The sequence below is a fragment of the Girardinichthys multiradiatus genome, chromosome 17 (genome assembly GCF_021462225.1).
Source record: "Girardinichthys multiradiatus isolate DD_20200921_A chromosome 17, DD_fGirMul_XY1, whole genome shotgun sequence".
Lineage (NCBI taxonomy): Eukaryota > Metazoa > Chordata > Actinopteri > Cyprinodontiformes > Goodeidae > Girardinichthys > Girardinichthys multiradiatus.
The window spans coordinates 6,098,454-6,126,121 of NC_061809.1; the positions used below are offsets into that span (position 1 = coordinate 6,098,454).

Here is a 27,668-nt window from a genome sequence, read left to right on the forward strand (position 1 = left end):
TCAGTACGAATCCAACCCATAAAGTTTATTTTTTACTAAAACATTGTTCATATTAGCTGAGCAGATAGTCTGCTAGCACTTAGATAGCTGAGTTTTCTCAACCCAATCAAAAACTAAATGTCCTGAAATAAACATTCAGATTATTTCATTCTAAACTAATCTCTCTTGCCCAAAACACCACCTCATATGTGAACCATGCTGAAGGAAAGACGATAGGTCCAATGGGCGCTGGTCTGGGTAGCAAAGTTGTCCCAGTCATCCACGTGTGGACTGAACTGTACAACGTTGTGGCTACTTCAGTAGCCGCGGCGGGGTGGCATTCACTAACTGGACGTGCACACAGGAAGGCGTGCAATGCTGCGGTCCCAAGGCCCTCTTCTATAGGCCGTGGGGAAAACTGCTTCAATTAGAGATTGGGTCTCTGTTGGGGGCTTTCTGGTTGCCTCTAAGTCTCAGAAAGGAAAGAAGACAGGCTTGCCTTAATCACCCTGTTTTCGTATGAACACTGCTGCATATCAATACCTAACTTTGTGGTTGCCTTTGTTTTGTCAGATTGTAGTCACTCTGGATCCAAGTTGAAGAGTTATGCCTTCTCACCTGCAAGGCAATATTCATACATGATGCCTCTCCTGTCTGACTCTCGCTTCAGATCTGAAGAGACCGCCATGTTGGAACACTGTTTTTTTGTTCAGACTGAATTATGTCACAGGGAGTCAGTTATGACTCCTCCTCTTCCTGGGCATGGTTAGGCGTATGTTAGCGTGATAATGAAAGGTGTAGAAAAGTTCATACCAGCCTTTGTGTGCAGTTCAGAGTCATGAGCTATCCAATGATTCAATCAATGGCTTGGGTCCTAAATAGATAATGAATTTTTCCCAGTTCACAAACTTATGTTTACTTAGTATTTTATGAAATAAATAAAATTTACTATCTAAAGTTTTCAAAGTCTTGACTATAATGTGTTCCTTTTTTTCTGGGTCCTTTTTATCTGGGTCCAGATAAATTTATGTGGGAGAACCGCTTAGGTATAATTTTGAAGTTTTCTGCTGTAAGATTATTTTGAATATCTAAAATTGCATAAATTATATTTGATTTTGTTTCCAATTTTTTGACACGAGTTTTAAATGTTAGCTCTGAGTCCATTACAAATCCTGAATACTTATACACCTGTTCTGGTGTTAATGTTTGCCTGGTAACTGTAATGATAGGAACTGGGTTTCTACTTGCACACTTTAAAAAGAACATGCAGATTGTTTTACTTACATTAGGATGTATACTTGAATTTTCTAGCCACTGACAGACTATCACTCATGACAGTTTCTCTGCAACCTGTTTCTTGGTTTTGTCATATAAAGCTGAGGTTTGGTAGGACCAACTTGCAGATCAGAGCGTGGGAGCTGCATGGTGAGAAGTGTTTTAATTAAAATTAAACTGGTAACCTACAGGGTAGCAACAAGACATGGAATACGGGCATGCATACAGACATGGAACTAGGCAGCTACGGTACATACAGACAAAAAGGAGAAATGGCATGGAGATCAGGTGAAAGTAATCAGGTAAGAGAAACAGCTGAGACCAATGAGGGCTGAGTGGAATGAGGGAGAAGAGTAAATGAGCAGGAGTAGACAGAGGGCAACACAGGGAGGAAATGTAACCAAATAATCAAAATGTAACAAGAACACAAAAGAAAGCAAACAAGGGATGAACTTAAACAGCAATTCAATATCATAAGCAGAAAACTCAAAAACCTACCACAGGAGGCTCATGACAGGTTTTTAAAGGTAAACAAAATTACGGTCATTTCTATAAAATTGATGTGACCTCAAGAGGCCAGATGAAGTGACCTGCCATCTGGCTTCTATACAGACTAAATACCAAGGGTCCTAAGTTGAACCTTGGGGCACACCTACATTATCATAAGCTACATCAGAATTTTTGTGATCTACCTGCACACATTGTTTTGTTTGATAAATATGAATTATTCAATGGAATAACCTTTGGTGAGAAATTGAATTTTGATTATTATTATTAAAGTGTCTTGATCAACTGTCTCAAAAACTTTTCTTAAGTCAAGGTACACAACCCCAACCACAACCCCTTTGTTTAATTTAACCTTGATATTTTCAGTCTTGTAGTTCGCTGTCTCAGTTGAATGAAGCTTCCAAAATTTAAATTGCATAGGGTGCAATTCAAATGGGGTGGAATTCAGATTATGTCATGTTTGGTTCTGAACCAGGAGACTCTAGAGCAGCACACCAGAGAGACAGGAAAGGTTTAAACAAGTTTATTGAAATTGTGTTTTTGGGCAACATCAGGATTCCGTAGCCAGCGGACTTCATGGATCAGCTCACTAAGAAAGAGAGCCGTTACTATCAGGCAGGTGGTTCTTAATGTTAAAGAGTTCAAGGCTTACTTGTAGATGAATGTGTTGGTTCTAAGGAAAGGTGAGGAACCCATGGAGACTGAGGCTGACAGGCAAGCGTGCTGTGCGAGCGAATTCCTCCAGATGGTGAATAGCATTGGAGGGTGGACAGGCAGGGCAGGTGAAGCAAGGGGCGATCTTGCAATCTGATCTTTTGGATCCAGAGCGGTCCTTGGACTGAGGTAAATTCACAGAAGTATTTACCATTGGGCAGGAGGTTGAACCACAGCGGGATCTCCAGGAAGTGGGTTTGCTGACAGCCAGCAAGGTAAGCCAGAACCACAGAGGATTTATCCAGAGCAGGGTCTTGTTAACAGCAACCTTCAGGGAGGAACAGAGCTGGGGTTAACAAAGGCAAACACAGAGCAGCGTTTCTTGGGCTGATTACCACTCGGCAGGGTAAACAATCCGACGCCTCCTCCAAGGCCTCAGCTGCTTTAGAAGCTCCTCAGTGATTGCTCGATGCGTTGCAGCTGTGCGGCTGCATCTACCGGTCGCACCCTGGTGGAGGACAGGAGAAAAAACACTCACACAGCAAGACAAACCTGCACACAGCTCCGTGGCCTGACAGATGTAGTATGATTTGTTGAGAGATCAGTTTTTCTATGACTTTTGATACAGTTGGAAGAATACTTATGGGTCCATATTTGCTTTGTCCACTGAGCTTAGAGTGTCACAGAGTGTCATCAGCAGGTTGCAACAGAGAGACTAGAAGAGTCAGAAAGACATAGAATTGGACGTCCTTTGGCCACATCCCACACAGATGACCACTTCATTGTGAACAGTGCCCTGCAGAACCAGATTATAAATACCACTCAACTCCAGGCATATTTAAGGGAGGTGAGAGGCACCCAATTTCACCTCAGACCAATTGAAACCGTTTACATCAGCATGGTCTGCATGCTAGACGACCTGCAAGGGTACCTGACCACACCACCAGGCACAAGCATCATCGTCTTGCATGGACCAGGGTGTTCTCTGATGAAAGTTGATTCACGTTAAGCATAAATGATGGCTGCCAACGACGTTGGAGATGTCAAGGAGAGTGCTGTCCATCACTAACTGTTGTCACCAGGTTGAGCATTTGGTGTTGGTGTTACAGTGGGCAGGTGAGTCTAGTCAATACAGAACTGCCCTACACTATGTGAATGCTACAGTGACAAGCCGATACTGCCTGAATGACCTCATTAATCCAGTCACTGTGCCCCTGCATGAACAACACAGACTTACTTTCACCATCATGAACAACAATACTCCAGCTCATCAAGGTCACATCGATAAGGAATGGCTGCTGGAGACTGGGGTACTTGGAATGGAGTGACCTGCACTTTCTTCAGTCCTGAATCCCATTGAAAAACTATGGGATAAGCTGAGTCACCGCCTAGAAGCTTGTACCTTTGTACCCCAGAATCTCAATGATTTGCGGTCTGTCCTTCAAGAAGAGTGGGATGCCATGCCTTAGCAGGCAATAAGGGGACTTGTGAACAGCATGAGAGGGCACAAGACAGGTTTTTGAGATTTGAGATTTTTTGTTATGGTCTACCCACCATTGTTAGCTTTTGTTTCAACAAATTGTTTGAGATGAGGTCACCAATGCATGCTCCTACTTAAATCCCTTACTTTTATGATATATTTCTGTAGCGTGAAATTACCTGAAAGCAAGGTATCCCTATATTTTTGTTGTGTATATATTGGGGACAGCTCAGTGCAACACATGTTTGGTTTCAATAGGTAAACATTTGACTTAGACTTTATGTTTCTCTGCATATGTATCATTTACAGATGATGTCCTGGACATGCTCAGTGTGGAGCTGTGTGTACTAATGTTCATGGCTGATTTGTAGGAGGAAACATGATGTCATCAAGCACTGGTGATGATTCTCTGGATGAGGGGAAACAAACAGCTTGAATCTGAATGATCTACCCATCTCTGAAAGTATTTTCATGCTGTCCCTCTGGTTAAAGAGTAACAATAAATTTTTTTCCTGGCTCTGGATAACACAGCATAATCCAAGCAGGAAAATGTTGACTTATTGACTTGTTGTAATATTGGATTAATTTTATGGAGAGAAATTAAAGCAACATTACAAAAGATAGTTCTTGATTTTTAGGACCATGGTCATTCTTATAGTTTTGTTTTCAAATTTTCTGGACAGGAAATTGTAAGAAGCACAGTGGTCCATTTAATTTTTTATCATATTGATGGCTTAGCATCTACATTGCTGCATTACTGAAGAACAAACCAACCTCTATTGGCAGTTTTAGAGAGCAAGATGACACGTTCTGCTGGCAGCCAAACTGTGAAAAGCAAAGTTCTCCTTCCACATCCAGTTTGTTCATGTAAATGATAAATCATATTTAAACTCCAGGGTTAATTGTGGAGTACCACAGGGTTCAGTACTTGGGCCAATTCTCTTTACTATAAATATGCTTCCAACAGGTAAAATTATCAGGCAGCATAGAATAAATTTTCACTGTTACGCTGGTGACACTCAGCTTTACTTATCCACAAATCCTGATGAGCCCAACCAGTTAGATAGACTACAAGCATGCCTTGAAGACATAAAAACTTGGATGACTTTAAATTTTCTACTTCTAAATTCAGACAAGACAGAAGTTGTCGTCTTTGGACCGGAGTCTTTAAAAAAGAAACTGCTTAGTCAATCACTTAACCTGGATGGCATTAAATTGACCTCCGATAATAAAGTAAAAAACCTTGGTGTTATTTTTGACCAGGACATGTCATTTAAATCCCATATTAAACAGGTTTCTAGGATTTCCTTCTTTCATCTCCGGAACATTGCCAAAATTAGATATATCCCGTCGAGGAGTGACGCTGAAAAACTAGTCCATGCATTTGTTACTTCAAGGCTGGACTATTGTAATTCGTTACTATCAGGATGTCCACAAAATGCAGTTAAAAGCCTTCAGCTGATTCAAAATGCTGCAGCAAGAGTTCTGATGAAAATTAAAAAGAGAGATCATATTTCCCCTACTTTAGCTTCCCTTCATTGGCTCCCTGTTAAATCCAGAATAGAATTTAAAATTCTCCTCCTCACATATGAAGCCCTTAATGATTTAGCTCCATCATACATCAGCGATCTGATTGTTCCATATGTTCCTAACAGAGCACTTCCTTCTCAGACTGCAGGTTTACTGGTGGTTCCTGGAGTATCTAGAAGTGGAATGGGAGGCAGATCCTTTAGTTATCAGGCTCCTCTCCTGTGGAACCAGCTCCCAATTTTAGTCCGTGAGGCAGACACCCTGTCTACTTTTAAGGCTAGGCTTAAAACTTTCCTTTTTGATAAAGCTTATAGTTAGAGTGGCTTAGCTTATCCTGAGCTATCTTCCTTATTTTTTACCTCCATCTTCTTCCCTCCCTGTTGGATGGAGTAAGGGGGAGTCAGGTTTAGCCTAAACGAGCTCAGTTATGGTTGAGGTGCAAACACACCCTCCATTTCTGCTACCTGTATGACACCCTTTCTTTTCCAATAGTTATGGTCAATCTGACAGAGAGAGATATCCCAATCGTTGTGGTTTTTAGTATAACAATGGCCATCAGTGGGCTCTAGATGGACAAACTGTCTACTTTTAAGGCTAGGCTTAAAACTTTCCTTTTTGATAAAGCTTATAGTTAGAGTGGCTTAGGTTATCCTGAGCTATCTTTGTAGTTATGCTGCTATAGACTGAGGTTGCTAGAGGAGATAATGACCACTTTCACCCTCTTTGCTACATTCTCACACTACTCTCCAATTTTGCATTATTTGCTGTTATTTCAGCTTCTAACTTTATGTTCTCTCTCTTTTCTCTTCCTAGAAGCTACACCTGGCCTGACTGTGTCTACCTGTGACACCTTTCTGGAGAGGGCCATCATCCAAGCTTCTGCTGGCAACAACTTAATGCTCACCCTCTACCAATGATCCACATGGCCCTGTCTTTCAGTGTTTAACCCTTTCTCTCTCCTAGACATAGCCACTGACTGAGCTTTTACTGTGACTAACTTTATGTACTCTCTTTCAGACTCTATCCTTGAAGGCTGGCTCAGAGTTTATCTGTTCTTTCTTTCTAGGTGAAACGACTAAAGGAGCTACATCCATTAACATTTACTTTTCCTTCCCATAGAAAGGACTCCTGGATCAGTGCTTCTTTGTTCTCTTTGTGTCTCTGCTCTGTTCTCTCAAACCCCCAGTCGGTCGTGGCAGATGGCTGCTCACACTGAGCGTGGTTCTGCAGGAGGTTTCTTCCTGTTAAAAGGGAGTTTTTCCTCTCCACTGTCGCTACATGCATGCTCAGTATGAGGCATTGCTGCAAAGTCAATGGCAGTGACTGTCCACTGTCTCTACATGCTCATCCAGGAGGAGTGAATGCTACAAGTCTCTGACTCGATGCAATCTGCTAGGTTTCCTTAGACAGAAAATCTTTTTATCCAATTTGAATAAATAACTGAATCTGACTGCACTGTTCAATCATTAGGATTAATTGGAATGTATGTACCTGATGTGGAAATATAAATGCCTGGTATAAAGGCATGGTACTCCTCTCCCTGAAGATTCCTGAAGATGTGTTGGAAACAATTCTTTAATTAAATGATGAAATGTATCTCTGTTTCTTTGATACTGTTGCTGGGGAGACATCCACAGACAGAATGATTGTGTATGTGTACTGCATAGCAGCGTGGGTTATAAAATGTAATGTAACGCAGCCCCCAGTGAGACGAAACACAGACGTTTCCAGGTACCCGTGTAAGTGTGATGTCTCCCTCTCTGAATTCAGATTGGTTTTAATAAACTTGTGGAAATGTACAACTGATCTCTGACTGAGAATTGTCCTTTGGGATGCCAAATAAAAAGAGTCGATGAGAGGTGAGGAGTAATGTAAGCGTTAACGGATGGCCAGTAAAGTTTTCCTACCATGACACTGACTTTTGTCATGTGCCTTGAGACGACGTGTTGTGAATTGGCGCTATATAAATAAACTGAATTGAATTGAAAAGGAAAGTAAGAACTACTGCAGTGCGTAAGTGTCTGAAGTGCAAGCGCACTGAAACTACAAGTCAACTGTGGACCAGTAGGTTTCAGTAAGAATAGTGGAAACATAATGTTCACACTTCTTTAATCTTCATTTTTATACAGGAATGTTTATATAACTTTTAAAAAATGAATTAGGGCGAATAAAACTTTAGTTATTTTTGGTTAGGTTTTTAGGTGAAAATCAATTAAGATAACATGGTGACTTTGAAGTGTACTTCATTGATTTATCTGTTTAGTGAAGTGCTTTTTAACTGAAATCTAGATGTGGTTTGATCAGCTTTACAAAAAGTAAAAAACTTTTAAAAAAAATCAAACCTGCATTAGATTTTTTACATTGATGCTTTGATTATGGACACATTTTTTTTCTACCTTCAAGAAATTCTGTGTCAAAGTATAGAAAAATTTGACAGGCCCAATTTTGGAGCTTTCATGTTTAGCCCAATTTAAGATGATTCCAATGGCAAATAATATGGAAGTTTCCATTGTTGTGTTTTAAAAATTAGAGTAAAGGATTCCCTAACCAGAAAATGTGAATTATATCATCTCTGTTCAGCATAGAATAATTCACTTCAAGTATGATATATTTTTTACTAGAACTGATCAATAGTACAAAAGTGCTGGAATAATATTTAAATATATTTTCAAAATGGTTTCACAATTCGTTATTTTAAATTATTGTGGAAATTACATCATAATGTTGAGGCATCAGGTGTGCAGATAGAAGAAGGTTCAGTAAAACATGTTGATATTGTGAACAAAAGGTGCAACAACAGGAAGCAAAAATAGATTTAAATATCTGACTAGTTGGAAAATTTTACAAAAATGTTGACAGATAAGTCAACTACCAATATATACTTTAGCTGCAGTCCCATCAGAAAGTCCCTCCAATAATACAGGGGCCATGGGAGGTAAACCAATCCCAGGCCTCTCACTGCTTTTCCTGCTAAGACTTGACTGGATATGTCTTGATGAGGACTCAGGACTTTTTCTCATAGCGACAGATGGCACAAGAGGAAGCTTTATTCCCCTACCCCCATCCCTCTCTATATAATCCTCTGCCTTTTCACATACTGCTCTGAACAGTTTTCCCCATCATCCGTTCCTCTTTATTTGATAGCGTCACAGAGCATTTTGTCTCCCGCTGTTTTTTTTAAGCAGGCTCTTTGTGTGGGCTTATTACAGACCGTAGCAGAATAGGCTGATCCTACAGCAGGAGATCACATATCGTCCCCAGTTACACCAGTACAAACTGAGTTGACATATGGCAGCCGTCTAGATTATCAACATGGGCTGAAAATTTTGCAGTGGTACACCACTGACCTATTTTGTAGCAGATAAATACATACACGTGCATATATATAATTTATTTTTCAATTAAATCTGTCATCCCTTAACATGTAACCTTTAGTTTTTTCAGTGTTTTATTCATTGTCTTCACAAATATAAATAAATATAAATTAAATTTAGTATTTATGTATTATGGAGTCAGGTTTGTTAACAGTAAACAATAATTGGCCATCCTCTTATAAGCCATGCTACATCAACCTGCTTCCATAAATTTACATAATCATACAGCCTGGGATTATGAAACATGTTAAAAATAATGTGAAGACGAAAGTAGCTTTAAATCTGATTGAACACTAACCACTGAACACATGCCAGATAGAAGGAAGGCCACATAAAGGCATGCACTGGGAACACTGGAAAATGATAATACCTTTAGTATGTTTGAAGTAGTTTATATGTTTAAATTTATGACTCAGACATTTTTGGTTAAGGACATTAGCATTTTAATACAGTAATAATTTTTAGGTCAAATAAAGTGAATTCACACAGTCTGTGGGTTTCATAATGGAATACAGAAGAATCATATGGCCAGTTTGTGAATGCACATGATAATATATTTTGGTGTTTCTGTCTGTACTTTATCTAGAAAAAAGAACAAAAAACCAGCATGACTGTAAAGTGCTTACTTTCATATCATACACCAAAGTCTCTTAAAGTCCACTGTGTTAGAGCAGGTGAGTATTATCACCTGCCTTAACACAGCTTTATAAGTTTTTTTACTTATAACTTTAGTGACATCAGTCCCTCATTTGAAACAACAATCATATACCGGTTAAAAAAGCCATCACCCAGTGTTTGCATGAATATAAAATGAAACACCACTTTGATAGTAGTATTATCCAGACAATATTTAAGTCCACCACAATTATTTTTATTGCTTAGTGAAAGCCAAAAGTAGTGTTTTCTAAAGAAAGGGTTTTGTGAAGTCATCTTATACACGCAAAGAAAACATGTCTTCTCTACAACACATCTGCAGGACGTAACCATTGATGTGCAAAGGTTCTCCATCAGGCCGTTCAAAGAAATAATGTTCTATTCAAAAGTACTTGGTGTGCATAATTGAACTCAGCTAGTCTTAGGGTTTCAGGAAATGTAAACTGAACTGGATGGCAGAGCATGGGCTGCATAATAAATAATCTATCCATTTACAAAAGACACCTAGTCCACAATGAGAGTTTTTTGAGTTTAGTTATTTTTCTCTTTGCTTGGCCAAGTTAACTGGTGGTTATATAGTTTTTGCAGATGTCAATATGTAAACTTGTTTTAGACCCACTTATCAAACATGACATTTTCCTTACTGAACTATTTCTACAAAGTTTAATAAATGGGTAGTAAAATGTATAAACTTCATGGTACAGTGCTTTGAGGAATTAGATGACATAACATGTAGTTTTTTCTCAGACCGTTACTATTGCTCAGTTTCATGGTTTGTTATGAACCAATGCTAAATGTTGATCTAATTGTTGTTTATATTTGTTTAAAGCCTTTATTATTTCAAATCTCAAAAGCAGAAAGGCCAATAGACAAAATACAAGTTTCTTTCTTTCTTTATGGATTAGTGTGTACCACAAAGAGACTAACAATCCTTACATATAAACCACACATGCGAACAGAGACACTTCACTACACCATGTAGACTGGTTCAGCTGGCACTCCCATGCATCCCATCATTATGACACTGTGTGGCTGAGGCAGGCGTCATATTATACACATGGAAAGTTAACACGCAGTGCTCCTCATTATGAGCATGTAAAATTGCATGATAACCACTGTCCGCTGACAGAGCCACAGCCTCTTTCCATCTACAGATGCCCTTGTTCGCCCTTTGGTCAAGTGGTCAGTCACCACACCGTGGCCTAATTCATTTTACATCCTAAATGTGTAGCGATCGGAACATCTGTTTCATTACAACTTTATTAAATTTTTGCACTAACCTTTGCGAATATGATCTTCGATGACCTGGTCGAAGCTCAGCCGGTGGCATTTCCTCCACAGCCCCATGTTGGTGGAGTTATACTGCCTGCTGCATTCGTCTGCGACACTCATGGCGAACAGCTGCCTCCGGTTCCGGGCCAATAGCACCTTGTCTTCCAAGCGAGGCAGGCTGCTTCGGCTGGCCCGCAGAGGCAGGCTGTTGTTGGGGATGTAGATAAAGCCCGGGTCCTTGCGGCGGCTGGAGAAACTTCGGCACCGCTCCTTATACCTTCTGGTGTCCGTCTCGTACCAGTGATCGGAGCACATTGCCACGGCCAGCATGCCCAAGGCACAAAGAGACAAGGAGAGCCCGGCATAGAGCAACAACTTCCCGGCGGCCATGCTCTCTCCAGTCACAGCCGCATCACCACCTCGAAAGACGGACAGCTCCTCTGCGGCTTCCCCGCCAATTCAGCTCACATCATCTCTGAAGAGCAGCATAATCACCATCCAAAGGGGGGTTATATCGACGAACAAGCCAAACACGTCTGTAGAACGGCTCTAAAAAAACAATAGGCTATGAAATTCCAATAGTCAGGTGCCCACGTCTGTCCTGCGTGCGCGTTCTACAGCTGGTTTGACGGAGACAGAGAGGATGCTATCTCATCTCAGGCGCGACCCACAGAATCCATCTGTCTGAGGGAGACACCAACAACCACTAACCATAAGGATAGCAGCCGGGACTGAAGTTATTCACATTCACACCAAACCACTGGCAGCAAATCTGCTTACCCAGTCATGATTGGGAATGGTCTTAATTTAGCCTAAATTAAAAAAAAAGAATCTATTAATGTAAATAATTTAGGATAACAATTCAATAGCAAGCTGTATGGGCCTCTGACAGGTAGACTGTAAATAGGTTACCTGAGGTGTCCACACATATCAAAGCTCGCCATCACCAGAAAGATCTGGCCAGTCTGCAACCACAACAAGTCAGATGGAAGGACAGCTGCCACAGAGAATACCTAGGCATGGTCCAATCAAAAGCAAGTGTGGAGAAACAATACAGCCTCCCGGGCTTTTTTACCCTTTTTTATGCCATTAGATACAACAATCAGGCATTAAGACTGCAAGTTATTAACACTGAAAATGAAAAACAATTCACTAAGTTGTTAAATGTCAGTTAAAGACAGCTAAACTATGGGGTTCCATTAGTGCCAGAAATATGTTTATGTGTCTATGTATATGTTTATGTGCTGTGCTTATGTGTCTATGTATATGTTTATGTGTCTATGTATATGTTTATGTGCTGTGCTTATGTCTATGTATGCTGTGTATGTGAGGTGCTTATGTCTATGTATGCTGTGTATGTGAGGTGCTTATGTTAGGTGCTGATGTCTATGTTAGGTGTATATGTGAGATGTACATGTTAGGCGCTTATGTTAAGTGTATATGTTAGATGCTTATGTTAAGTGTATATGTTAGATGCTTATGTTAGATGTACATGTTAAGTGTACATGTTAGATGCTTATGTTAAGTGTATATGTTAGATGCTTATGTTAAGTGTATATGTTAGATGCTTATGTTAGATGTACATATTAGATAGATGCCTATGTTACCACTAGTATATCCATCCCAAAGCATGTACTAGGGCGAAGAGGATCTATTCTCTCACGGAGATGTTCAAATACTCGGTTTTGTAGAGGCATGGGATTTTCTGGAACATCAACTGCAGCTTCATGATCAACAGGTGTTGGTCCTTCCCAGTCAATGCCATAATCCTCCAGAGTTCCCTACACAAAGGGACATAGTGCTTAGAGATATTCTTTCAATATACCACTTATGTCTCTTTATATTAATTTACTGAGCGAGATTGCGAGTTTGCAGGAATAACATTGTTCATTGACACAAATTTTACATAACTTGTTTGTTTTATGAAACAACCTTAATGATGCATTTCTTTATAAAGGTAACACAAAAGATCTGTTTACTTACCTGTTCACAAACAGGTTCAGTAATAGGATGCGCCCCCATAATCTGTCCTTCAATCCACAACTGCTGGGGGGACTTTCCGTGCTCTGTAGAAAGGCGATGACGATCCCAAGCTTTCTTAAACAGCTGTAAATGTTCGTTAATTTTGGGAAGCATCACATAATGTAGACAAATGAGGTCTAGCTCGTCGTCTACATTTAACACACCAGAGTTGTAAAGATGTTGAAAGGCTGTATAATAGTTTACAGTCACTGAGCACCAGACATCTCTCCACAGTCGTTCGATTCTCTGATTGTGGACACTCCGTCCGGTTATGAAACTTGTTCTATCTGTAGTATAAAAACATAGATGACAATGGAAAAATATATGTTAACATGAAAAGAATGAAGTTCTTACATAAATTAAATATTTGTAATTAATGTTCACTGTTCGTCAATGTGCTTCCTACCTGGTCCTCGCTGTGGATGTTCAAGCATGAAACGAGCGACATGAAACTGCGAACCCTTGTTGGAATCCCAAATTGCTGGACTGCGGCAAGAAAGGCGCTCAATACAGTGGAGGCTCTATTATTATTATTGGCACAGAGGTACATGATCTTTCTGCTGTACCCATCAATTCCTCCATGGATCACAATTCTCCAACTGCAGGTATGAAAATAAAAAAAAAATTTTTTAAATGTACCTCTCTATAGAACGTTTTCTTGCTACAGAGCTCACCAGATAAGGACTCACCGAATCAACTTGTGATTTCCATCAATGTGTCATAAAGAATTTGGTGCTGGTACAGAGTACACTCTTCTTGGAATAACGTTTATTCCAAGCCCTCGACACAGCATGCCAGCAGGATCCAATACTCTCAGGGTTTCAATAACACAAGACCTTTGAACCCTTAATAATCCAACACAAAATAATAAGGAAAATAATAAATAAGGAAAACTGGGTGGTTTCCATGCCATCATTGTTTTGACATTGGACAAATGCTCACCTTAGTCCAACACTGTTGAGATATCCACTGACCGTTTTGATTCCTGAATCAGGGAACTGCTGAATGAAACTAGACACTACGTCTCTAAGATCTTCAGTGGAAATGTTGCTGTAGTACATTCTCACTGACAGACCATTTTCTGTCATTCTCCTTCTTATAGTTCTGAAACTGACTCCAAACAAATGTGCAATTTCCCTAACAGTAAAGTCAAATTCAAGAAGAAACTGAAGTTGCTCAGCAGAAATGTCCCAGGAAGGGCGTCCCCTCCCACCAGTTCTGAGCACAGCTGGCTTAAATCCATGTAGTGGCTGATGCTTTCCCTCTAGTAAAACCAACACTGTTTGCATGCTCTGCAGTACATCTTCCAGGTCTGAAAATATTTGATGGTGGACACATCTCAGAAGAAGTCTGTACAGTTCCTCATAACGAAAATTAAGGAACTCCAGATCCATTTGCAGAGGCTGGGCTTCAAATTGGTCACACAGTCGCCTGCATTGATTGTAAACAAACATCAACAGCTCTCTGGCATGTGGGTCTTCCTGTGGGCTAAGCACATAAAAATAGGAAAGAATCAATTGCATTCAAAATTGTTCTGTCTTTCGGCAAGGGGGATTAAATGTTCTTTAAGTATTTTCAATAACCAGGGTATGACTGAGAATAAGAAATATGAAACAAAGCTTACAAAGAGTACTCATGTTCCAAAGACCTACATCTCTACTGCTGTAAAAAGATCTTTATCTGTTTTACTGTATTTAGCATTTCTTCTGTGAGAATGCAGCTACCATTTGTTTTAGTTTGTTATTGATTTTCAGTAAATAAATTCTGTAAAAATCTCTCCCCGCCGCAGAAAGAGTACGCTTATGAAAAGTCGCTTTGATTGATTGAGTTTTAACACACTGTGTTAAATTACAAGTAACCAAACGGCATTTCCAGTATGAAAAGTAATTATTTAGATTACCTTTTGAAGGAAAAACTAACGCAGTTACTAACGCAGTTATTATGTAATACAGTAACTCCCAACATTGATGACCATTAATAATTTGTAGTTTTGAAGTGACAATTATAGCGCTCAAGGACGTTTTATTTCTTCGTTCTAAATGCAGGTTTTTGTGGCCTGCTCTCACTAAATTACAGCAGTCAATCTTGTTTATCTGGACCCACTGGCCCACTAAGAACAGCACAGGATTGTTAGCCAGCAGCAATAAAAGCAAAATAACAAAACAAATACTGGATTACCTCACAGAAGAAATGGAAGGCAAAAATCCTTCGCTGGAACCAGCTTCATGATGGATGGACATCTTACTCGATCGGTTCTGGGTAGCAGGACAGAAAAAAGCGAAATGCAGACTTCAGAGTCCAGGAACAGAATCTGAGGGACTAGGAAAGACACGAAGCTGATGACAATAATGGTTTTTACACAAATGGAGAACAAAGAACACAGGGTGAAGAAAAAAGGGGCCAGCAGTCTCTTAAGCCTCCAACAGTTTCCATACATAACAGCAGTCCTAAAAGGACATATTACCTGAGTCAGCCCTAACTATAACCTTAATCAAAGATCTAGGTTTTCTGTCTGACATTAAAGCTATGGAGGGTGTCCATGTCCTGAACACTAGCTGGCTCAGGGAACTTGAGAGATTACGGACGCTAAAGACCAAACACATTTAACTCCACTTATGCCTTCAGCATAAAACTATTACAAAACACACACACAAATAATTTACCCTCTGGCATTACTTCTATAATGTTTTAATAAACTGCTCTGGTTTCTGGGAATGTGAGTTACCATATTGTGGGAATTTTTCTGACTGGACAAAGTGTGTTGTAATTGTTACATATTAATTTTTGCATTTCCATTGATGTAACTTGATGGACATTAAAAAAAGAGACCCCAGAGTTTTCTATTCTTTGCTTTCCTCTCTGTTATAACTTAAAACTGTGAATTACATTACAAAGGCACATTACAAAAAAAGTGCAAGGTACATGTACACCAACTGCTTATTAATGGCTGTCTATTTACATAGACAGCCATTAATAAGCAAATTATTCAACAAATTGAACCAACAAATTAAATTCATTGTTTGGTAGTATAAAAAAGGCATCAAAAACCTATTTATAATAAATTATTCTGCAGAATGGCATATCTACATATCTATTCAGCTGCTTATCCATCTATTTAACTTCTATCCATCCATCGGCCCAGACACTGTCATGTGACTAGTGACGTATGTGAAAGTGGGAGGAGCATTCTGAATACTGGTCGTTCTACGCGGGCTTCTCTGTTTTAGGCGCTCTTTCCAAGCACTAAGAATTGGCAGTCAGTGCAATCCGTCTGCTTTGCACCAAGTGTTCATCCAACCAATGTGGCATTCCTCCTTAAGAAGGTAACTGTATGATTTTCCGAAATAGTAAGGATTACATTAATTGTATTAAAACTAATGTTGTTAACCCGTATTTTATGTAAAGTCGGGACTTTTTTTCATGGGCTAAATATGAACATCACCAACTTACAGAAGTATGAAGTCATAAAGTGCTATTACTGCACCCTCAATGACATTTTAAGTTATCAGTGCTTGAGGCAATTATTTTTCGCACGACCGTTTACTTTTGTTCCCTGAATTTTAACAAAAAAGATCCGTTCTTTCTACTCCTTATACAATCAAAGTGGCTCCTTACTACTATATGCAAAATTAAATATACCACAGAAAGTATCTTTATTTTTGGAGGGAACACGACAGAAGTCAACTGCGAGTTCTGAGGGAGTCTAGAGATGAAGACGTTAAACTGGGAAACGTTGCGGGTTTTGAGCAACAGAGTAAAAACGTAATACCTAAGTTGTGTGCCTAGAACTCCTTCAATTTGGTACAGTTCACAAACTAGTTATTTCGGCTCACTGCAAATGATCTTTTTATTTTTTTTACTTTTAAATCAATTTTAGAACCTTTACTTATTGTTACTTTTACTTTGCGCATCTGGTAAAAGGAGACTGCAGCACTTCCGCTAGCACAATTGTTGCAAACATTTTCTGAAAAAAAGACACAATTCCATGAATAAGCGACTAGATTAAATGGAGAAATGAAAGCCCAAACTCCACTCTCTCCAAGTGTGTGAATATAATTTCTCTACCTGCAAAACCTCTGGAATTAGCAGCCGAAATTAGCCGCCATACATATCTTTCACAAAGCCTAAGATATCAATAACTTATTTACCTTTACTGTTGTTTTTTAATTCGAGATGGAGTCTACAGTATCGATACTGTGTTTTAAATAGTCTTCAGCTCGTTATTTAGTTTTTGCAGATTAGCCTGCCGCTGTCCGCGCTGTGCTACTAGTCACTTCAATGTCATGGCGGCGAACACGTAAGAGGGAGATTTGCGCCCCCTAGCTGTAGGGCTGGGATCTTTTTCTAAACGGAGATAACTTAATTGAGTTACAGTACATGTTAATGTTAAAGGAAACGAAATAATTTTTTTCCTCAATATAAAAATGATGAATCTCAATTTGCTGCTGCTTGTTTTTTTATTGTTCACACACTTCATTTCTTTCTGTGAGGAATTGCTAAAAGATCAGAATTAGAAAAGCTTAATTGCCAAGTACGTTTTTGGACATACAATGAATTTGTTTCGGCGTAGTCGGTGCAATACAATACAAATTAAACAGTATAAACATATCTACAATATAATATAAATATATGTGCACAGTTTTAAGTGAGTGAGACTAAATGTAGAGCAGTATAGGATGCCAGAGCGGTACAACAGTGCAGGTGATCATTGTGCAAGTATGGCAGTGCAAGTAAAGCAGGAGTCCAAGTTGAGATTATGACATTATGCAAGTGAATGCCAACTGTTGTTACATGCTCATCCAGGATTTTTTTCAATGAAAAATAAAATGCTGCTGTTAACATTTACCAATATAATACACGAAAAAGAATAATTTGGAAGTTGCTTACGCTATTAATTGATAGTTACTGCTAGTGCAAATCAAACATTTCATTTCATTACTTATCTTTTCACAGCAGCATTAATATATATTGAATTTTGAAAAGTAAAGGTTTAAGAGAATAAATGTCACACATGGTGAAAAAGGCAAATTACTTTTGAAAAAGGCAAATTACATTTGATTTTTAAGCCTATGACGTATTCCATAGAGTGTAAGTGAAGAATCTGAGTCCTTTTACCACCTATAATAACTTACCTGTAAGGCATAGTGGGTAATTTTTTTTCCATGAGACTGATTAATGTACAGTTTGGAAGTAATCTGTAATCTGTCAATCAACCAATCTATTAAACTGTCAATCAGTAACGTCATTGAACTAACTGGGATATGTATTAATGACGGCAACTTCTGATATAATTTTGCCTCCTAAAATACTACCTCTAAGATGTAATACACACTGAATGCTGGCTTTTTCATTTGTCTTTGTGCATTTATTAATTAGGGAAAGCAATTCCTCAATACGCCAAAGATGGAAAAGATCAATAAGGACAATATGTGAGTGTTTCATTTTTATTTACTGTACTTAATACTTGTTTTCTATCCAATAGTATTTTAGTCTATCCCAGGATTTTTGGACAGTTCATAGATGTACTATAAGATGATGAGTCTAACATATCGGTCTGTTTTGGTGAACCAATTTTTCTTTTTATCAAGTCATTTTTTTATCAGTTAGTGTAGCAGCCAGAAAAAAATTGTAAAATAGTGCTGTGATAAATTGTTGTTTTCTACTTCCAGATGACGTTTATTGGCTTTGTAGTGGCATAAGAAAGAAAAAGCACAAAAGAATTGTTATGTGCCTTCCTTCTGCCACGACCATATGGGTGTTGGTTGTTGACAGTTGCCTGTTTCTTGTTCTGCTGGAGGTTTCTTTCTGTTGAAGGGGAGGTTTCCTCTCCACTGTCAATACATGAATGCTCGGTATGAGGGATTGCTGTAAAGTAAACAACACTAGTTCAAGTAACTCTCCAATGTTGCAACATGCTCATCCAGGACAAGTGAATTCTGCCAAGCCACTAACGTGATGCAATCAGCTGGGTTTCCTTAGATAGAAGAATTTTTAACCAGTGTGTCGCACTGTAAAGCGTCTTGAGATGAAATGTCTCCAATTGGTGCTATATAAATACAATGATTTGATATGATGTGATCTCTTGCATTTTCATTTGACCAATTGTCTTTAGTTTAATCTGTTCCTTCTGTGAAATTGCAGGAGCGCCACAGACTTGCAACATTTATTGCACCAAATGCAAAGAACAACTTCCATGCTGGAAGAGAGATTGTCCAGCACCATAACCCATGGTTCATCAACTGGATTAAGTTCCTCTTCAACAGACACACATGCAATAGCCTCAACTTCATCTGTAGCCACATCTGCATTATATTCCATGACAATGCCAGCTGCACCTTTCTCAACGTCATCTGTTCATCAGTCTCCTCATAGTTTTTATGTGCCACGCCCTGTCAGTCTCCCATCAGGGTCGAATTCAACACAGTCACGTCTTCAGAGCAATGCAAGGCCGATCTTTGAGCAGGCTTCTCCTTATGCTTCCTTTTCACCGCAATCCACCAGTGAGGAAGAAATGCAGGCAACCTTGCCAGACTTTTTAGAACTCGTAGCACTCCAATGGCATGGCGAGGGAAGTCAGTGAAACGTAAAAGAGAGGTTCCTTGGATACATACCTTTGTTTGCCTACTTGAACCTGAGATGCTCTCTGTGCCACATTTAGAGGAAAGCAGGTTTTATGAAGCCTGTGGGATAGGGAAAAAAGTAATAAACTTTCACAACAATATGGGTGATCACACATATCTGACTGAGCACTTATACAGCACCTTTCCACCACTGAGGGATGCTGGTGGCTACATTCTGGCTAAGAGTGACAGAGGAAAGCGCTTAATTAAGATCCCTATCCCTCCTTTGGGATATAGCATCCAGTTCCTAAGGCATGAGGTTGACATCAAGAGAGCCCCTCTCTACATTATTCCATTGCAGCGGGGACTTACACTAAACACACCAATAGAGGAGGTAGACACAAATATGCCTTAAAAATTGATGTTTTGGTATAAAGACATGTTTTAAGCTTCTCCACCTTTTTGGTTATATCTGTTTTAGGTTTGTCCTGTTATGGAACGCTGTTTGAATTGTGACAAGGACTTTCCACTATTTGAACTGCAGGGACATTTTCATCTATGGTATTGACCCTATATATTTTATATTTTGGTGTTTATGTGAGATGAGTGCTAGTGAGAAAAATAATTGATGCTTAAGAACTTGGTATGTTTGTGATGTACAGTTGAAGGACTATGCATTCTGTAAAATCTAAGTGATACATAGTAAGCTGATCTCTTTCTGGGTCGTATTGTTATTTGCAATGCCTAGCACTCTGTAATCCAAGGTATGATAAATTAAGCTATTTTTATATACTCTTTTTCAGCCAAAAAAATGAAAAACATTGTCTGAAGAGGTCACCAGAATGCCCAGAGGAAGGGTATGTTCCTTTTTGGAAACAAAAACACCAACTTTCTTATTGCAAATTGAACAATACTACTTTTGGGATATAAGAATACAGCAGTTACCATAACAATAGCAACACAACTGATCTGAACGGTTTGTATTTTATGGTTATGAAAAGACATAGTAGTAATGATCAGAGTAATTAAACATATAAAACTTGTAGGTTTACCTGTTCTGCACATATCTTGTGTGCACATATGCAAATTTGTCTGTACTTTGTAACTGAACATATAAATGTTACATGTTACACAACTTATAATAACTGGTCTGTGAATAAGTGTTGGTTAATTGGTTTTTTGAAAATGTATAATGACAGAGCATAACTTGAGTTACATGTGTTTCTTTTAGTACAAAAAGTGATGACGATGAAGACCTTGCCACAGCCATAATCTTGTCCCTCCTGGTGGTTTTTGCAGTTTTAATTATACAAATAAAGCTACGAACTGTGAAAACATGTGAAAACGGTTTGGTAGGCAAATGCCAGTTTTTATAATGTCTTAAATAATTAAAAATAATTTGACAATTCATTTTATTTGTCTTCCATATCGTTTGTCATTTCAGGAAACTGAAACCTCATCTTGTCAATCTGCAGAAGTACAGATAGAGGAGTAAGTGCATTTTTACATTAATTTTAAAAATATAATCTTGCTAAATGCCCCTGAATTATTTTTTGGGCTAACTGAGGAAAATTTAAGTATTTATTGTTTATTGTTATTCAGTTATTTTCAAGACTTACTTAATCAGTGGCCTCCACAACAGTTTCAACCTTTTAAGAAGGGCTTCTCAAAACGGATTGCTTCTGGGGACCAAGGACCGGAGGTACTCCGAAGCGTCTGACCGCCAACAGGTTGCGGTAGCTCGGCCAGTTTTTAAAACAAACCTACTCTGAGTATTAATGCGAGCCCTTCTTTTCTTCCAACGAGTCCAGCCTACAGATCTTGCAAGTTGCTGTTTGATCATGGTTGTTTTCCAGTAAACAAATATTCCCACAAGAGGACTGTTTAAATACATTGTTTTTAAACCAGGACAATTATTGTTCTATTCATGATCAAACCATGTGATTTTTGCCAATAAGCTCCTTTGTAGACAACAGCATGTTGTTGAAAAAGTGTTGAAACATCGCACAGCTGGACGGCTACAATTACAAAATTTAGAGAAGGTCACATGAAGTCCAGCCCTCATTTGTAGATATCAAGGGGACAACCATAAGATAAGTCACCTTATATTTTGTTATACTGTTCCTTATTGTTTGTTTTTCATAGGTCCCCCATTTTGATACCAAATATCAGCAACATCGACACACAGTCCACTGCAGAAATTGAAAATGAGTAAGTGGAAATTTGATGTAAATCTCACACCCTCTATACATTTCAGCTACTCATAGTCCTTAATTTAGACATGTTACAGGGGTATGGAGTCTATACAAGATGTCACACTTGCAAAAGTCACAAGTACAACTTTGATCAAATTTGAGCACAATTATAATGATGGTTAAATGTTGGATCCATTGCAGGCTGGATGCTGCTGCAATACTGCAAAGTCTTACCAGTCTGGTGGATGAAGGGACACCTCCCCGGTCTAACTATGTCAATGTGGTGAGGGACTCTGTTCTTGAAAGTGCTTTTAGAGCATTCGATAGACAGAGATTTTCTCCTTGGCATAGGCTCAATGTTACCTTTGTCGACACTGCCGGCGTAACAGAGAGAGCTGTGGATGACGGGGGGCCAACTAGGGAGTTCCTTCGCCTGCTAATCACAGAAATAAAAGACAGCTCTTTTTTTAATGGCCCCGACTACAACAAGAATCTGTCCTTGGTGTCTCAATTTGAAGTCACTTGCTTGTTTTTAACATTTTTGGCACTGTGATGTCAATTCTGATAAACTGTTTTCTTGTGTCCATGTGTTTGGTGGTTTCACTTTAATTTTGTAGGTGTAGATAATGGCGACTACAGGAATCTGGGACAAATGATAAGTGTGGCCCTTGTCCATGGAGGAATCAAACCCTTATTTTTTTCCCAGCGATTTTACCACAGCACAGCCAGTCGTCCAACACCCCCAGTCACTCTTGAAGAAGTGGATGACAGAGAACTGCAGGAACAACTGCAAAGGGTAGGTAATACTGTTATATTTGGGTAAATTGAGTATGAGACCAGGAGGATATTGAAAAAAAGTCTATAAGCTGTGGGGTCATGACATATTGGAACTGAAATTGCTCACAAATATCACATTTGGTCATCCAAATAAGCTTCCTTGAATGGCTCTAATTAAGTGTATGTTTATTATTTCCCCATTTGCTGTTACACAGGTAATAACTGCAGAAACTCTGGCAGAAGCACGGGATGCCATAATGGAGGCTTCAGGTTCTCTTTGTCTTCTTGGCTGTTCTGCGGGTCTCCGAAGTCTGGATGAAAAGGAGTACTTTACATAACAAGCTCTAAGGGCATATGTTGAAGGAAGGACACAGAAAGCTTTGGAGCAGTAAACAAAAACAAAATTTTATATTTGATCTTAAATATTATGTTTTATGTCAAAGTGGGAAAATGAGATGGCCCATTTAAATTTATGCAATTGAACATAAGTAAGAGCTTTTCTTTGGTAAACACTCTTGTAATGACTTCAAAGAGAGATTTTACATGTTTACATTTTATATGTTCTGCTTCATGTAGGAACGTTATGATATGAATGTTCTGTGTAGGTTTCTAATTTATATATTCTGCTACACTTTGTATTTCCTTTAAATTACTTTGCCAAAGGGGAAACAGCAAATCTAGACATTTTAAGTTATTCTTGCCAGGTCATATATGAAAACTAACACAAAATGCCTTGCTTTCTTCTGTTTGGTTAGATTTGTGGATGGGATGAATGCCATGGGCCTTGCTGAAAAAATAAGAAGCCACATAGAGGAACTGGAACCACTATTTGTGGGTGGACCCAAAGCCCTTCAGCTCCAGGACCTCCTGGATCTTTTCAGTGTATCTTTTGCTGAACCAGGAAGCAACAGGCGCAGAGCACAGAACCAAACAGTCATGTTGTGGAATGACTGGCTGATTGAGGTGGATGGTATGGCTTCACATTGGATGCTTCAATTATACCCTAGTTTTCCTTCAGGCATTTGATGAGCGTGCCTAATTAGAATTAATCTTTGATAATGACTTTTCTATTTTTTAATGAACTGTGTTAGATTTCATGCTTCCATTTTTAGACCCACCCTTCTAAGAGACCAACTAACATGAATAACACTGTAATCTGTACAGGACATTTTCAATTACAATAGATGTATCAACTCTTTAAAGAAGCAATAAGCGTAATTTCACCACAAGGTGGTCTGTTGAGCACTGTCTGTGGAGCTAAACATAACAAGCTACACGTCTCTCTACCTCCACTCCAACTGGAGTGGAGGTAGTGTTTTATTGTTTACTCAACATACAGGTATTGCATTGCTCAGAAGATATTTGTAGATTGAGTGCATTAAAAGATCAATACTTAAATATCAAAATTACTTTACTGTAAATGCCATCCCTGTTTTAATGTCCGGCCTTTCTCATGTATGTAGTTATTGTTATGAAACCAGTTAAATAATCAATTGATAATTAGGACACTTAGAAACCACAGTATAATGTCAATGTAACATGTTTTACTTTTTATAGAGGGAATGCGACCAGTGACACTGGAACAAATATTAGTGTTTGTTTCAGGATTGAACTCAATCCCCCCACTTGGGTTTCCCCGACGTCCAACCATTGAGTTTCTTCAATGTGATGATGGCAGTAGAAAACTGTATCCAGAGGCGAACACCTGTGAGGTCACTGCGCCTCCCCATCCACCAGACCTATGACAGCTTTGTGCTCTACATGGAGTCTGGCCTGATACAGGCTCCAACGTTTGGATTCCTTTAGAATCAAACTTGATTTGTTTTTTTTTTTGTTTTTTTGTTCTAGTGTGTGAGGTCAAAGGTTAGTTTCATTGACATCAGTTTAAGTTTGTCTGCGATATAAACTAAAGTAATGCATTTTCAGTTAAAATGAAAAAAGGTTATTTTCATGATTGTCAGTTATGGTTGCAAAATGTTTGTAATTTGTGAGATGAGCAGTTTTGGTTGTGGATTTATTTCATTATTTTAAGGAACATATTCTTGCAAATAAAGCCTATAGTGACTTTCCCCAACTGTTTTTATTTTATTCCAGTGTGGGGTTGCCAAAGTACAGATATGGTGTCACCTCCATGTTGAAGATCTCTGATGTAGAGCATGGATTTTCATTGAAGATTGCTAGACACAATGGGGTTAAAAAATAAAAGTCCCTCCTAAAGTAGCTTTACTAAATAAAAGTATCAAAAATAAAATACCATTAGTAAATAGAGTAATCTAGAAATAAATTGTAAAATCTTAAATGCATAAATCTGGAAGTAAGTAAATACCTGACAAAGTAAAAAAAGATTATTTCTATTATATATTTTGTTTTATTTCATGGGGACATTTATTTATTGGATGGAGTATTTATGAATAATTATAATAGTGTTTCTTTTCATTTTGAATTAATGAGCTCTCCATATATAATGACTACCCCCATCTGTTTAGTTTTTTTTTTCTGGGGGGGGAGGGCTAACAGGCTTCTATCTAACATGTACATCTAACATAAGCATCTAACATACACTTAACATAAGCGCCTAACATGTACATCTCACATATACACTTAACAGACATAAGCACCTCACATACACAGCATACATAGACGTAAGCACCTCACATACACAGCATACATAGACATAAGCACCTCACATACACAGCATACATAGACATAAGCACAGCACATAAACATATACATATTTTTGGCACTAATGGAACCCCATACTAAACTACATGCCTGGCTGCTTAAGTGTGCAAAACTAGACAATAAAAAGTGTTACTATGAATTTAAGTCTAGCTCAGCAAACATTTGGTCCCACTCAGTTAGGGTCTAATTTGGCTCATTTTAGTATAAAAATTAACAATTAAATTATTAAAAGTATTTAACACTTTTTTTGTTCACACTGTTTAGAGTATTTGTTTTTTAAATATTTACCAAATTTACTTGAAAAACTGCACAAAATAATATGGTATTTCTTAAGTTTTTTCCTCTGTTCTTTTCAATCAAATAGACCAGGGGTGACGACCGGTGTATTCCTGGTCCAACAAACCTGAATTAGATTACTGAATTGACTCCTCAGCCTGCAGTTATGTTCTATTTGATTCAGGCGTGTTGAAGCAGAAACAGATCTAAAAGCTGCAGGACAGTGGCCCTCGACAACTAGAATTAGACACCCCTGATCCAGACCATATGATGCTAGAAGTCCGTTCTAGTAAATGGCTTTATCAAATTTAACAAATCAAAAATAATCACAAAGGTATAAACATACAGTGAACACACGTATTCAACAACATTTTGAAACATATCTATACTTGCTTTGAATACAATGCCATAATTTTCATCAAAGAAAGTAATATGGGAAACAAAGACAGCTTTGTGATTTGCTCAATATGATGTTTGTATGACCTGGGATTGTATAGATGGGTACAATGAAACAAAGCAAAATTGTTATCACAGCAATTTTATATGCATGGAAACGTTAATGAAAACCTATGTATAATGAAAACAGTTTCCCCATAATAAAAGCTTATCTCAATCTGGTAAAATTGAAGCAGTTGAGCTTGAAGTTTGCTACAAATAACCAGATGTCGTTGGAGGGGCGGAGCCAGACATTCTCATCATCAGGAGATTAGCCCACAAAATATTTTATCATTACGAGGATGATTTGGTACACTAAAAATGTAAGAAATCATTTAATCTGTTGGTGTGGTCACAAAATTAATTCAATATTTACTTTTACATGTCTTAAAGTTTAACCAGCTGTTCTTTAATTATCGTGATAGTATATACTAAGAGTATAGGCCCTATATATGTTCTCATTTGAATGATGAAATGGACAACCACTAAAGTTAAAATTCGGTTTTGGTGTCACCCATCTTACTCAAAGTACAGAATTGGATCCTGTATGTCATCTATGTATTAAGATTTATTGCACATTTAATCATTATTGACAACTCAATACTGTTGGGGAAATAATCGTCTGAGAGGATGTAGGTAAGGAGTAGGCCTGAGTGTGGATGTCTTATGCAGGAGAAGTTTATTACTATAGTTGCAGGACCCAGAGACAGAAAAAACAAGACATTGTGTATAACTACATTAAAACTAGTTATACACAACAGTCTGGATCCATTTTAGAAAAAGTGGAAGAAGTGAGAGAAGCAGGGGTTTTATTTAAACAGAGATACAAGGATTTGAAAATCACAAGGGGTAAAAAATACCCACATTATAATATTTTATCACTAAACGCGTTGATCCATCGTTTTGAAACACACATGTTTGCTCACTGCATAACAACATAACATATTTGGATGCTAGCAGGGACCAGAGTTGTGAAAAAGGTAATAAACTGCGGACACAAGCGCACTTAGTACGTGACCACTAGCAACCAGAAAAACGTTAGATTGTGTACCGTGATCTCTATAATCCTTCCTCTGTATAATTTAGATTAAATGTGCCAAAAGTTAGAAACTGTTTGAGAGTCGTTCCTTTAAGAGTCAGTGTTAGAGTGAGCGCTTCTGGGGACGAAGGACTAGAAGGACTAGAGAGACTCTGAGGCATCTTACCGCCAGCAGGGTGCGGTAGCTCGGACAGTGTGCTGTCTGCAATAGCACCGAACCCCACCAACAAAGGGAGCCTCTTCACCCGATTCCAGATCTGCCATGGTCAACATTTGCTGCGGATATTTTCAACTGACATGGTAAACATTATCAGGTCTTAGTCAATTCATACTCTGAATGGTTCAAAATTGACCTTCTTTGTGACATGACATCTTCAACTGTTATCTCAAAGCTGAAAAGACAATTCTCTGTTTATGGTTCTCCCCACACACTCTTCTCACAGACAATGGCACACAGTACACTAGCCTGCATTCAAACATTGCGCACAGAATGGGATTTTGTGTACATCACTAGCAGTCCAGGATACCCTCAATCCAATGGACTCGCTGAACGAGCTGTTCGCAGCGCAATTAGTGGAGAAATCACACAGAGACAGAACTGATGTTTTCCTCAATCTCCTTAACATCAGAAACATTCCCCATGATTCTACATTGGGTACTCCTGCACAACACCTGCTGTGAAGACAGACACTTGCAGCTTTCCCTGTAAGCAATGCACTTCTGGCTCCATCTCCTCAAAACACACAGCTTATCAGCACCTAACTGCACAACAAGCGTCTCACACTGAAGCGTCACTACGACAGGACCAGCCGTCATCTCCCAGTTTTGACAGAAGGACAACAAGTTCGGCTACAGACCTTCAGACATTACGACCAACTTGCTACTGTGAAGGAGAAAAGCAGTGAGCCAGCCCATACATTTAGAACTTTGGTGGCAAGGACTACAGAAGAAATCAAT

General features: G+C 38.6%; 2 protein-coding genes across 3 annotated transcripts in view; one reads left to right on the top strand and one right to left on the bottom strand.

Annotated features, from left to right (window-relative positions):
* tmem178b (transmembrane protein 178B) overlaps positions 1 to 11,712 on the bottom strand; it is a 101,162-nt gene extending 89,450 nt beyond the window's left edge. The window contains exon 1 of the mRNA XM_047389872.1: positions 10,734 to 11,712. Within this exon, the coding sequence (XP_047245828.1) occupies positions 10,734 to 11,115 (382 nt within the window). The 5' untranslated portion in view covers positions 11,116 to 11,712. The remainder of the gene's footprint in view (positions 1 to 10,733) is intronic.
* Positions 11,713 to 15,980: 4,268 nt separating this feature from the next.
* LOC124883039 lies at positions 15,981 to 24,464 on the top strand. 2 transcript variants are annotated; one of them, XM_047389873.1, is made up of 13 exons: positions 15,981 to 16,070; positions 18,124 to 18,176; positions 18,889 to 19,701; positions 19,789 to 19,868; positions 20,111 to 20,164; positions 20,539 to 20,659; positions 20,752 to 20,798; positions 21,453 to 21,518; positions 21,704 to 21,785; positions 22,120 to 22,298; positions 22,495 to 22,667; positions 23,035 to 23,249; positions 23,837 to 24,464. In XM_047389873.1, the coding sequence occupies exons 3-10, from the start codon at positions 19,303 to 19,305 to the stop codon at positions 22,123 to 22,125; spliced, it is 855 nt and encodes a 284-aa protein (XP_047245829.1). In that variant the 5' UTR covers positions 15,981 to 16,070; positions 18,124 to 18,176; positions 18,889 to 19,302; the 3' UTR covers positions 22,126 to 22,298; positions 22,495 to 22,667; positions 23,035 to 23,249; positions 23,837 to 24,464. The 2 variants fall into 2 exon arrangements, with proteins under 2 accessions (XP_047245829.1, XP_047245830.1); XM_047389874.1 differs by lacking the exons at positions 15,981 to 16,070; positions 18,124 to 18,176 and having other exon boundaries at positions 18,620 to 19,701.
* The last annotated feature ends 3,204 nt before the right edge of the window (positions 24,465 to 27,668 follow it).